Source organism: Artemia franciscana, chromosome 17 (assembly GCF_032884065.1).
Source record: "Artemia franciscana chromosome 17, ASM3288406v1, whole genome shotgun sequence".
NCBI classification, from domain to species: Eukaryota; Metazoa; Arthropoda; class Branchiopoda; order Anostraca; family Artemiidae; genus Artemia; species Artemia franciscana.
Genome location: NC_088879.1, coordinates 12,907,506 through 12,920,792, shown reverse-complemented (window position 1 = coordinate 12,920,792; position 13,287 = coordinate 12,907,506). Strand labels below are relative to the sequence as shown.

At 34.1% G+C, this 13,287-nt stretch overlaps 1 protein-coding gene across 3 annotated transcripts in view; it reads right to left on the bottom strand.

Moving 5' to 3' along the window:
- Positions 1 to 13,287, bottom strand: part of LOC136037874 (lachesin-like) — a 368,714-nt gene that overhangs the window by 180,964 nt on the left and 174,463 nt on the right. For all 3 annotated transcript variants that reach the window (XM_065720726.1, XM_065720725.1, XM_065720728.1), the window contains exon 4: positions 9,180 to 9,264. In XM_065720726.1, the coding sequence (XP_065576798.1) occupies positions 9,180 to 9,264 (85 nt within the window). The remainder of the gene's footprint in view (positions 1 to 9,179; positions 9,265 to 13,287) is intronic.

The following is a 13,287-nucleotide window of genomic DNA, read 5'->3' as shown; positions in this document are numbered from 1 at the left end:
AGCTATGCAAAATAAACGTCTACTTAAGTCTTTGCACTAAAGATTTTCTTTTGTAATCAAAAAGGGACACGAGCCCCTCTTACTTCCATAGTAAAATAAGTAGATAGAAAGCTAATTAAAAATACTTTCTATTTGTTTTAAACTCAGGGAGGTTTCATTCTGTTCGGGAATGTGATAGCGTCTTTTAAACTTCATTTTGAGTGTATGCTTCAGTGCTTATTTTCCAAGATGTATCTGGCAAACAAGTGTAGACTACCTCCTTACTTGTGTTACTAAAACTGCTGATTTTTAGTTTTTTTCAGTTTTACTGCTGATGATGAACACTGTATATGTGTTCGAAATATCCAGTTAAGAAATTTTATATCTGTTCACTGTCAATTAAAATGTTTCATCCCTATTTTGAACTGTTTTACTTTCGTCATGGAAAGGCAGTGTAGTCTTCGAAGTTATCTACGATGAGATTTACAAAAATCTAAGAGGGATAAAACATCCATGAAAACAAAATTGAGGGTTGAACTTTCTTTGAAATATTTCGTTTTTTTTATATTGTTGCAAACAATCGTTTCTATGTAGTTGTTTTTTGTTTTTTTCTTAGCTGGATCTAGTAAAGAACGAACCTTGAGGAATCAGGCAGCGCAGCTACTCAAGCCTGATATCGCATCCCAGAGTTTTATACGATCTTGTGCATGAATATGAAGTTTTTGTAAAAATTATTTTAACTTAATATAATGTTTTTAATACATAAAAAAGGCACTCGATATTGCTACTTTCTTTTTATTGAACTTTTAAACATACTTCTATGATGTTTCAGCTCCCCATTAGTAGTGACATAAACAAAATAAGCAAGAATTAACATAGGAGACACAGCACTACCTCGCATGCCAAAAAGTGATTGTCTTTGATTGTCAAAGAATACCATCAAATACCATCTTCCTTCTATCCTTCCTTTTTTTTTGGTTTTAAGGATTTCCCAATCTGTTTTTTTTTTTTTTTTTGGATCCATGGACCGAGAAAGTGAGCCAGTTTTGTCGATAATTATCCTTTACCCAACATTTTTAGAGGAGGGAACGGTGTGATTTTTGTATGTCACTTCAAATATCTCGATAATACAACTTGTAGCACTGTTATTCTCCTAAATGTGTTTTCTGCTGTAGTGATTCTAATGGCGCGGTTTTCATTTAAATCTGACCCCGTTTTCGTGAGATTTTCAGTCATTTTTTTAAGCTCCATAAATTTCTTATCATAGCGGACTTTTATCATCTCTACATTGTAGTATATATATTTTACTTCCATGATTTTTTCATGGAGTAGCGTTTGTATATAATACGAGTTTCATTTTTCTCCTAGTTTCATTTTTCTTTTTCTTTTTTTTATTATAGAAATATTTCTTTTTAAAGTTTTTATGGTCTAGGTTATTTCTTTTTGAAAGGTCGGGATGTATACAAGAAAAATAGTCTTTTTATTGCTCTTTTTTATTTTTACTGGTCATAGACCTGTTGTTTTTCAGAATTTTTTTTTCTCTGGCTTTAAGAATCGAGTGACAATGATGTCACGATTAAAAAACTAATTCAATGTTTAAGTGGCGCTAATTTAAAACCACAAGGGTTACTTAAATTTTTAAAAAGAGGTTTTACTGCAGGAAAGAGATTATCTCTTTTTTGGTGCATATATACAATATTTGGTCATTTGGTCATTTGGCCAATTGGTCTCATAAGATCCGTATCTGGATATGAGACGATACATACGATAAAGATCTTATTAGGAATACGGATCATTTTAAACTCTAGGAGGGGCAAAAAATCTCTGGGGGAGGAGAGTAAGCGTGACCCCTATATACGCTACTGATGTGTTTCTTTTTACATGTGTTAATTATTCGTAATGCTAATAAACTGGATTTTACTATCTATCGAAAGCCAACACTAAACAATAGATATCTTCACTTTAATTCAAATCACCCCTCCCCCCACAAGTAAAAAGAGCAGTTGTAACTTCCCTCATTGATCGTGTCCTGAATATTTGCTCCGATTCGTATATAAACGCAGAAATAAACTTTATCAGATATATTCTTTTCAGTAATGAATACCCCATTCCTTTTGTCAATAAAATAACTAACCGTAGAATAAAAAGACATTCTTGTAAAATCGAAGAAGATATTTCACAATGTGAGGCTACTGATAAGCCCTCAAATAGTGTCTATCTTCCGTACATCCCAAAAATCACTACAAAATTAAAAAATATTTGCACAAAAAATATTCTGTACGTAGTTTTTACTAATAATTTTAAAATCATTAATTTCTTAAGTTCCGGTAAAGATAAAACCCCAGTTACTCGCCAAAGAGGGGTCTATCAAATACCCTGTGATTTTGGAAATTACTATGTCGGCAGGACACATCAGAGTCTAGAAAAACGGCTAGAACAGCATAAAAAAGACATAGACAAGGCATTAATTTCAATTAGTTCCAACAAATCCTTTGATTCTGCTTTAGGTTGACATATATTTAATAATCCCTCCCACACGATAATTTTTGAAAAATCTTCACTCATCAGTAATGAGTTGGGGATAAGACAGGTGGTTCGACAATCAATCGAAATTAATCTCAAAATAAATAATAGTATTTCTTTGAACAGGGACTTAGGGGAATACTCACTAAATTCTTTATACTCAAATTTAATTAAAAATGATCTAACAAAATATTTTACTAAACCGATTTATCAAACACTTCGTGGTAACGAACTGTAGTAAGGAGCGACCTGGCTCAATAGTAACCAAAACTCTAAAAAACGGAATTTTTATAACAATAGTTACATCAAAAGAATCGCATTTTCATGCTGATTTTAAATATATAAGTTTCATTAAGTTTAGACTTATCCATTAAAAGTTAAATTTGCCTTATTTTAGAAAATAGGGCAAAACACCCCCTAAAAGTCATAGAATCTTAACGAAAATCACACCATCAGGTTCAGCCTATCAGAGAACACTATTGTAGAAGTTACAAGCTCCTATCTACAAGAACGTGGAATTTTGTATTTTTTGGCAGAAGGCAGATCACGGATGCGTGTTTATTTTTTTTTCCCAGGGGTGATCCTATCGACCCAGTGGTCCTAGAATCTTGCGAGAGGGCTCATTCTAATGGAAATGAAAAGTTCTACGTGACCAAAAAAAATTGGAGGGCACCCAGGCCCCCTCCCACGCTAATTATTTTCCCAAAGTCACCGGATCAAAGTTCTGAGATAGCCATTCTATTCAGCGTAGTAGAAAAACCTTATAACTATGTCTTTGGGGACAACTTACTCCCCCACAGTCCCCGTGGGAGGGGCTACAAGTTACAAACTTTGACCACTGCTTACATATAGTAATGGTTATTTGTAAGTGTACAGACATTTTCAGGGGGATTTTTGGTTTGGAGGGGGGGGTGAAAAGGGGGGTATATGTTAGGGGAACTTTCCTTGGAGGAATTTATCACGGGGGAAGAAAATTTCCATGAAGGGAGCGCAAGATTTTCTAGCATTATTTAAAAAAAAAACAATGAAAAAATAAATATGAAAAGTTTTTTTCCACTGAAAGTAAGGAGCAGCATTAAAATTTAAAACGAGCAGAAATTATTTCGCATATGAGGGTTTTACCTCCTCGTAATACCTTGCTCTTCACGGTAAAGTATTTTTAGTAATTTCAACTATTTATTTTACGGCCTTTGTTATTCAAGGGTCATTCTTAAGGAATTGGGACAGAATTTAAGCATTAGTGTAAACAGAGAGGTATCGACGAGGGGTGAACTCCCTCATATACGCAATAAAACATACAAATACAGAAGTTTGTTACGTAATGTTAATTCGTAAATTACGTATATTTTTTACTAATGAAAATGTTCGTAAGAAATTAAAAGTTCTAGTTACCTTTTTAAGTAATCAAAAAATCGGAGGGCAACTAGGCTTCCCCCCTCTCTCCTTTTTTCTCAAAATCTTCTGATTAAAACTATGTGAAAGCCATTTAGCCAAAAAAAAATAATATGCGAATTTTGTTTTAATTATTTATGCGTGGAGAGTCAAGATCAAAACATGCATTAATTAAAAAGCGTCCAGAAATTAAATAAAAAAACAAGTTTTTTTTAAATGAAAGTAAGAAGCGACATTAAAACTTAAAACGAACAGAAATTAATCCGTATATGAAAGGGGCTTTTCCTGCTCAACGGCCCGCTCTTTACGCTAAAGTTTTTTACCGTTTTAAGAAGTAGAGTTAAAAGAAAGAGTTAAACTCTTTAGTAAACGAAACTCTAAAAATCAGAATATTGATACTAAAAGATCCATCAAAAGAATTGGATATTCATGCTGATTTTAACTATATAAGTTTCATCAAATTAGTCTTTGTCATTAAAAGTTACGAGCCTGAGAAAATTCACCTTATTTTGGAAAATAGGGGGACACTCCCCCTAAAAGTCATAGAATCTTAACGAAAATCACAACCATCGCATTGAGCGTATCAGAGAACCCTATAGCAAAAATTTAAAGCTCCTATCTACAAAAATGTGGAATTTCGTATTTTTTGCCAGAAGACAGATCACGGGTGCGTGTTTATTTGTTTTTTTTTTTTTTCTTTCTTTCTTTTTCCCAGGGGTCATTGTATCAACCAAGTGGTCCTAGAATTTCGTAAGAGGGCTCATTCTAATGTAAATGAAAAGATCTAGTACCCTTTTTAAGTGACCACAAAAATCGGAGGGCACCTAGACCCCCTCCCACACTCATTTTTTCCCAAATTCAGCGGATTAAAATTTTGAGATAGCCATTTTGTTCCACATAGTCGAAAACCATAATAACTAAGTCTTTAGGGATGACTTACTCCCCCACAGTCCCTGGGGGAGGGGCTGCAAGTTACAAACTTTGACCAGTGTTTACATATAGCAATGGTTATTAAGAAGTGTACAGACGTTTTCAGGGGGATTCTTTTGGTTTGGGGATTGGGTTGAGGAAAGGGGGCTATGTGGGAGGATATTTCCTTGAAGAAATATGTCATGGGAAAAGAGAAACTCAATGAAAAGGGCGCAGGATTTTCTAGCATTACTATAAAAAAACACGATGAAAAAATAAACATGAAAAAGTTTTTTTCAATTGAAAGTAAGGAGTAACATTGAAACTTAAAACGAACAGAGATAATTAAGCATATGAGGGGTTCTAAAAATACTTTAGCATAAAGAGCAATGTATTTAGGAGAAAATAAATACATCGCTCTTTATGCTAAAGTATTTTTAGTAATTTCAACTACTTATTCTATGGCCTTTCTGATTCAGGGGTCATTCTTAAAGAATTGGGACAAAAATTAAGATTTAGTATAAAGAACGAGGTATTAACGAGGGGACACAACCCCTCATATACATAATAAAAATATAAGAATATAAAAGTTTGTTACGTAAGTTAATTCTTAAGTTACGTATATTTTTTACTAATAAAAACGTTCGTAAAAATTAAAAGTTCTAGGTACCTTTTTAAGTAACCGAAAAATTGGAGGGCAAGTACGCCTCCTTCCTCACCCCTTATTTCTCAAAATCTTCTGATCAAAATTAAGAGAAAGCCATTTAGCCAAAAATAAAATTAGTATGCAAATTTCATTTTAATAATTTATGTGCGGAGAGCCAAAATCAAACATGCATTAATTCAAAAACATTCAGAAATGAAATAAAAAAAAATAGTTTTTTTAACTGAAAGTAAGAAGCGACATTAAAACTTAAAACGAACAGAAATTACTCCGTATATGAAATGGGTTTTCCCCTCCGCAATCCCTCGCTCTTTACGCTAAAGTTTGACTCTTTGCCACAATTCTAATTTTTAAAACAATTATAAACTTTAGCATAAAAAGCGAGGGATTGCGGAGGGGAAAACCCATTTCATATACGGAGTAATTTCTGTTCGTTTTAAGCTTTAATGTCTCTCCTTACTTTCAGTTAAAAAAACTAGTTTTTTTTTTAATTTAATAATAGTATTGGACCAGCTACGAAAAAGCCTTTGAGACAGGCTACTAAAAAAGCAAGGTTGGCTCTCTGAGAAATTGTATTTAATCACTTTGTTCTCTTTAGTTTGAATGAATTTATATTCTCGCGTCATTCTTTTTGTAAGTCCTAGTTGAACTTCGTTGAAGTAAGGATGCTAGAGCTGTTTAAAAAAAAAAGTTTAAAAAAAATATTATTCAGTTTTAATTCTCCCAATTTAATGTAAGTTTATTTAAATATACATATTTTTTCTCTTGTTCTCGTATTGTGCTGAAGACGGCCCTTGGATATAGGGCCGAAATATTCACGGAACTGATTTTCACTGTCTTGAAAAGATTTTCCCTATCGTTTCTACTTTGTATTTGTTTGTTATGGAAAGGCAGTGTGGTCTTCGTCGCTATTTTAGTTTGTTTTGTTCTTTTATTCTTTTTTCCCATTGATACAGGATGAGTAATTAATAAAATCATGAAAATAATTTACTTAAAGCACTTCCTTTACTTTTTATCATAAGTAATCCTGCTCCAATAACCATAACACTGCTTATGTTGATTATAGACGAAAATTCTGATGGTTTCATGGATTTTTGCGTTAGCCTAAAATCTGTTTTTATGAGGATGAGAGCTGAGTGGAAGTTATTAATTCACGTGCTGACTTTTACCAAGACAGACCTTTCTTCCTCCTTTTTTAAACAAAGAAAAACATTTTTGGTTCTATGAAATTCTTTATAGAATTCCTCCTCCTCCTCTTCCCCCTATGCCTCATCTCAAGCAACTTGGGTGTCTTACATAATACAAAAGTTTAGTATTTTGCAAAATGCGATTATCTATACTGATTTTTGAAAAAAAAGAAGAGTTCAAAAAAGTTAGTTTTAAAATGCATATTTGCGTCATCGGTGTGATTAAAGCCTTTTGTTCTTCGAGTGATTTTTTAAAATGTATAATCCAGCTTAAATATGAGCCAAAAAAAATAATTCCCGACGCATTTTAGCTATCAATAAACCTCACACCTTACAAGCTCACTATTGGTAAATTTAGCAATCAAACAGTTCGTGGTAACGAACTGTAGTAAGGAGCGACCCGGCTCAATAGTAACCAAAACTAAAAAAAATTGAATTTTGATAGCAATAGCTACATCAAAAGAATCGCATTTTAATGCTGATTTTAAATATATAAGTTTAATCAAGTTTAGTCTTACCCATCAAAATTTACGAGCCTGAGAAAATTTGCCTTATTTAAGAAAATAGGGGGAAACACCCCCTAAAAGTCGTAGAATCTTAACGATAATGATACCGTCAGATTCAGCGTATCAGAGAACCCTACTGTAGAAGTTTCCTGCTCCTATCTACAAAAATGTGGAATTTCGTATTTTTTGCCAGAAGACAAATCACGGGTGCGTGTTTATTTGTTTGTTTTTTTTTTCTTTTTCTTTTTTCTTTTTCCCAGGGGTCATCGTATCGACCAATCGACCAAGTGGTCCTAGAATGTTGCAAGAGGGCTCATTCTAACGGAAATGAAAAGTTCTAGTGCCCTTTTTAAGTGACCAAAAAAATTGGAGGGCATCTAGGCCCCCTCCCACGCTCATTTTTTTCCCAAAGTCAACGAATCAAAATTTTGAGATAGCCATGTTGTTCAGCATAGTCGAAAACCACAATAACTATGTCTTTGGAGATGACTTACTCCCCCACAATCCCTGGGGGAGGGGCTGCAAGTTATAAACTTTGACCAGTGATTACATATAGCAATGGTTATTGGGAAGTGTACAGACGTTTTCAGGGGGATTTTATTTTGTTTGGGGGTGGGGCTGAGGGGAGGGGGCTATGTTGGAGGATCTTTCCTTGGAGGAATCTCTCATGGGGGAAGAAAAATTCAATGAAAAGGGCGAAAATTCAATGAAAACGAGGGTACAAACCCCCTCGTATACATAATAAAAATATAAGAATATAAAAGTTTGTTACGTAAGTTAATTCTTAAGTTACTTATATTTTTTACTAATAAAAACATTCGTTAAAAATTAAAAGTTCTAGTTGCATTCTTAAGTAACCGAAAAATTTAAGGGCAACTAGGCCTCCTTCTCCACCCCTTATTTCTCAAAATCGTCTGATTGAAACTAAGAGAAAGCCATTTAGCCAAAAAAAGAGTTAATATACAAATTTCATTTTAATAATTTATGTGAGGAGAGCCAAAACCAAACATGCATTAATTCAAAAACGTTCAGAAATTAAAAAAAAACACATTTTTTTTTTTAGCTGAAAGTAAGGAGCGACATTAAAACTTAAAACGAACAGAAATTACTCCGTATATGAAATGGGTTTTCCCCTCCGCAATCCCTCGCTCTTTACGCTAAAGTTTGACTCTTTGCCACAATTCTACTTTTAAAACAATTAAAAGCTTTAGCGTAAAGAGCGAGGGATTGCGGAGGGGACAACCCATTTCATATACGGAGTAATTTCTGTTCATTTTAAGTTTTAATGTCGCTCCTTACTTTCAGCTAAAAAAATTTTTTTTTTTTATTTAATACAATAAGATTTTGCTTTTTCAATTAAAATGTATATGGTAAAAAAAATCTTTTTTCGAAAAGCTTTCATTCACGTGCTGACTTTTCTCCATAAAAGAATTTTTACTTTCATTCTCCCCTCAACCATTTTCGTTGAACTTGACGAATAGTTCTGGTTCAACTCTGCCCTGAGATCAGAATAGAAAGAAATAGAGATACTTACTTTCTTGTTGAATAAATTGTTTTTTTCTTTAGGATGGAAGGTGAACACAAACTCAACTGCCATTCCCATAAAAATATGCTTTTGGTTTAAAAGGACTTCTTTATATGCTGAAAGTCCTGCTCGACGTAATCTAACTTATCTACTAAACTTAAAAAATTTAAGCACATACTGCGAAAGGTGCTTAACTGTGTGGAAAATGCACATCATATTCTGGTCGTAGTCAAAGAACATTGGGAATTGATTTGTTGAGCAGCCCTCTTGGTTGTTATTGTAGTCAAAGTTTTTTTCTCCGGTTTTTAATTTGTTGTTTTCGTTTTGTTCTTTTTTAACGTAATTAATTTTGGCTTAAATTGGCGAGAGCGTATTGAGTAATTGTAATTGAATATCCTTTATGCATAGCCCATTTATGTATCGAAAAAAACCCAGTATCCTACTTGTATATCAAATCTGAACGAAAAGAAATGCAAGATAAAAAAAAGGATTACCTAACACCTCAATGCATCCAATTTGTTGCTTCATAGGGGATGTGTTGACTTGGCAAACATAACAGCCTTGATCAGTCTCCTTTACCTAAACATAACATATGCATAATAAACATAAACATAAACATAACATCTCCTTTACCTAAACATAAAATATGAGTCAAAAACGCATTTAAAGATAAATAAAGAATGTTCTGTGGATGACCCTCGGTCGGAAAAGTTGCTTCATATCTATATAGACAAGTTAAGGGGATCGGGCCATAAAACTGTATCTTGGCCTACTGCCATATTATAGATGGCATAGAAACTGTCCTATCTGTGCCCTTCTGAAGCCGAAGTTTATCGGGAGAGCAGCCCTTCAACTTGCATAGGATAGTCTATGTTCGTTCTAAGTTTTAATTTCACTCTTTAATTTAAATTGAAAAAGCATTAAACGAACTAATATCATTAAACGAAATTCTTATCGTTTTTTTTGTCATTTTAGTTTTCATATCGTTTAATAGTATCTTCTATCACCTGAAATTGTTCGGAGTTTGAAATCGTGTGTATTTTTGCTGCTCTGATAGTTTCATATTATATCACAGCCAGCGTAATTGCGCTGCTCATCTAAAGATCAATGTGGGCACAATGTATTTTTTTTAGACCAAGGCACTTCGTATAGAATGAGCTGAGGTAGAAACTTCAGTAAGAGCTCATTCGATCACAAATTGAGAGGGTAAGTGCCCTTTTTAATAGTCAAAAGAGATTAAAGAACAACAACCCCCTTCCCCCCTTCCACGCCAATCATTTCCCCAAAAAAATCAAATCAAAATTTTAAAATAGCCATTTTGTTCAACGTAGTTGAAACGTACAGACGTTGTGTCTTCGAGGTTGACAACTCCCCCTCCCCACACGCCTCAGGGCAAGGGTTGTAAGTTATGCCTTGGGGGCATCTAAGGTTTTTGTAGAGAGAGTGGCCATAAAGACTTTGATGGGCTTATTGGATTTGTAATCAGTATTTATAAGGCTCTTCTTAAGAGTCAAAGTGATTTGAGGGCAGATACCCCCTCCCAACACACACGTCGTATTTTCCAGAAAAACACCTCATATAAATTTTAAGATGGCAATTTTTTGTCAAATAAAGTTTGAAAGGGTTTATTCAATTGGAAACTAAAAAAGCTAGTGTCCTCTTTAATACTCGGAAGTGATAGGAGGGTAACGAGCCCCCTTGTTGCTTATCACTTCCCCAAACATTTCCAATCAAAATTTAGACATAGCTATTTTGCTTGACGTAGTTTGAAGGACCGGAAATTATGTCTTTGAGGATTGTAATTCCCCTCCAAATCCCTCAGTGCAACGGTTTTAAGCTATGACCCAAGGATATATAAGTTTCAAACAGTTCGTGGTAACAAACGATAGTAAAGAGTGACCCAGCTCAATAGTATCCGAAACTCTAAAAAATGGAATTTTGATACCAATAGGTACATCAAAAGAATTGCAGTTTAATGCTGATTTTATATATGTAAGTTTCATCAAGATTAGTCGTACCCATCAAAAGTTACGAGCCTGAGAAAATTTTCCTCATTTTGGAAAATAGGGGAAAACACCCCTTAAAGGTCATACAATCTTAACAAACATCACACCATCAGATTCAGCGTATCAGAGAATCCTATTGTAGAAGTTTCAAGCTCCTATCTACAAAAATGTGGAATTTCCAATTTTTTGCCAGAAGACAGATCACAGATACGTGTTTATTTGTTTTTTTTCTTGTTTTTTCTTTCTTGTTATTTTCCCAGGGGTGATCGTATCGACTCAGTGGACCTAGAATGTCGTGAGAGGGCTCATTATAATGGAAATTAAAACTTCTAGTGCCCTTTTTAAGGGACCAAAAAAATTGGAGGGCACCTAGGCCCCCTCCCACGCTCATTTTTTCCCCAAAGTCACCAGATCAAAATTCTGAGATTGTCATTTTATTCACCAAAAAAATAGTAAAAAAAATCTAATAACTATGTCTTTGGGGACGACTTACTCCCCCACAGTCCCCGTGGGAGGGGCTGCAAGTTACAAACTTTGACCTGTGTTTACATATAGTAATGGCTATTGGGAAATTTACAGACGTGTTCAGGGGGATTTTTTGGTTCGGGGGGGGGGAGGTTGATGGGGGGTTACGTGGGAGGATGTTTCCATGAAGGAAGTTATCATGGGGGAAGAGAATTTCAATCAAGGGGGCGCAGGATTTTCTAGTATTATTCAAAAAAAGACAATGAAAAAATAAATTTGATAAGTTTTTTCAACTGAAAGTAAGGAGCATCATTAAAACATGGAACGAACAGAAATTGTTACGCATATGAGGGGTTTACCTCCTCGTAATACCACGCTCTTTAAGCAAAAGTATACTTAGTAATTTCAAGTATTTATTCTACGGCCTTTGTGATTCCGGGGTCATTCCTAAGGAACTTGGACAAAATTTAAGCTTTAGTGTAAAGAGCGAAGTATTGAAGAGGGAGTACGCAATAAAAATCTACGAATATGGAAATTCGTTACGCAAGTTAGTTTATAAGTTACGTATATTTTTTACTAATGAAAACGTTCCTAAGAAATTAAAAGTTTTAGTTGCCTTTTTAAGCAATCTAAAAATTGGAGGGCAACTAGGCTTACTCCCTCGTTCCTTTTTTTCTCAAAATATTCTGATTAAAGCTATGAGAAAGCTATTTAGCCAAAAAAAAATTAATATGCAAATTTCGTTTTAATTGTTAATGTGCGGTTAGCCAAGATCAAACCATGCATTAATTCAAAAACTTTCACAAATTAAATAAAAAACCAAGTTTTTTTAACTAAAAGTAAGGAGCGACATTAAAACTTAAAACGAACAGAAATTACTCCGTACATGAAAAGGGCTTTTCCTCCTTAACGCCCCGCTCTTTACGCTAAAGCATTTTACTATTTTAAAAAGTAGAGTTAAGAGAAAGAGTCAAACTTTAGCGTAAAGAGCGGAGTGTTGAAGAGGAAAAGCCCTTTTCATATACGGAGTAATTTCTGTTCGTTTTAAGTTTTAATGTCGCTCCTTATTTTAGTTTTTAAAAAAAACTTGTTTTCTTTTATTTAATCTTATAGAAGGGATGGTGTTATAAGCTTCGGAGAGGCTCATTGGATCATTTGGAAATCTGAATTTTAAGTGTCCTTTTTAAGAGTAAAAATGATCGTAGGGTAGCCCCTCCCCCGCGTTACATTATCTCCAAATGCATCCGATAGAGATTTTGAGACAGCTATTTCTTCAAAAATAGTTCAAATATCATATAAAAAGCCTTTTGGAGTGGACATAACCCCCCAAAGTCTGTGGATAAGAGCTGTAAGTTATGCTCCGAGGGGCATGTAAGTTTTTCTGGAAGGAATGGTCTTGTGAACTTTAGAAGAGGCTCGTTGATTGGAAATACATAGTTCTAGTTCCCTTTTAAGAGTCAAACGTGATGGAGGGAAAATAGCCCTCTCTTCCCAGACTTCCTCTTTTCCCCAAACGAATTTGACCGAAGGTGTGTGCCATTTTGTAACCCATAGTCCAAAGAGAATAAAACAGTGTCTTCAGTAATCAACTATAAAGAATATTTAGGTGGATATTCAACTAAATCAAAACAAACTATGAGCATGTGGACTTTCAAATAGGTTACTAAGCAATATCGTAAAAATAACATATCAAAAAGTTAGACCTTTCATAATAAATTGTGGGGGATTTTAAAATAGTCAGAATACACCATATGTCACTGTATACTGTAGAATCATTCCCTATCTCAACCATTATACAAAGGCGGATGAAGATGAAAGGGCTCCGGAGAACGTAGAAACATAAGCGACATTAGATTTTTTCTCAGATTGACAAGTCATATTTCTCTTGAACGCTTATTATATCAGATATGAGGATTGTATTAAAAAGAGTGTAAGCGTATCCAGGCCGTCAAAAAGTATAGATAGAATATTTTGGAAATGAAATCAAGTTTTATCTTTCAGGTCAACTTGAGGAGGTATAAAATTAAATAAAATAATACTATTTGTATTAGAATTGAAATTTGTTGAGAAAATTTCCCGCAACACACAAATAATAAGCCAAATTATCGATTTCTTATAAAAACAAACCAAA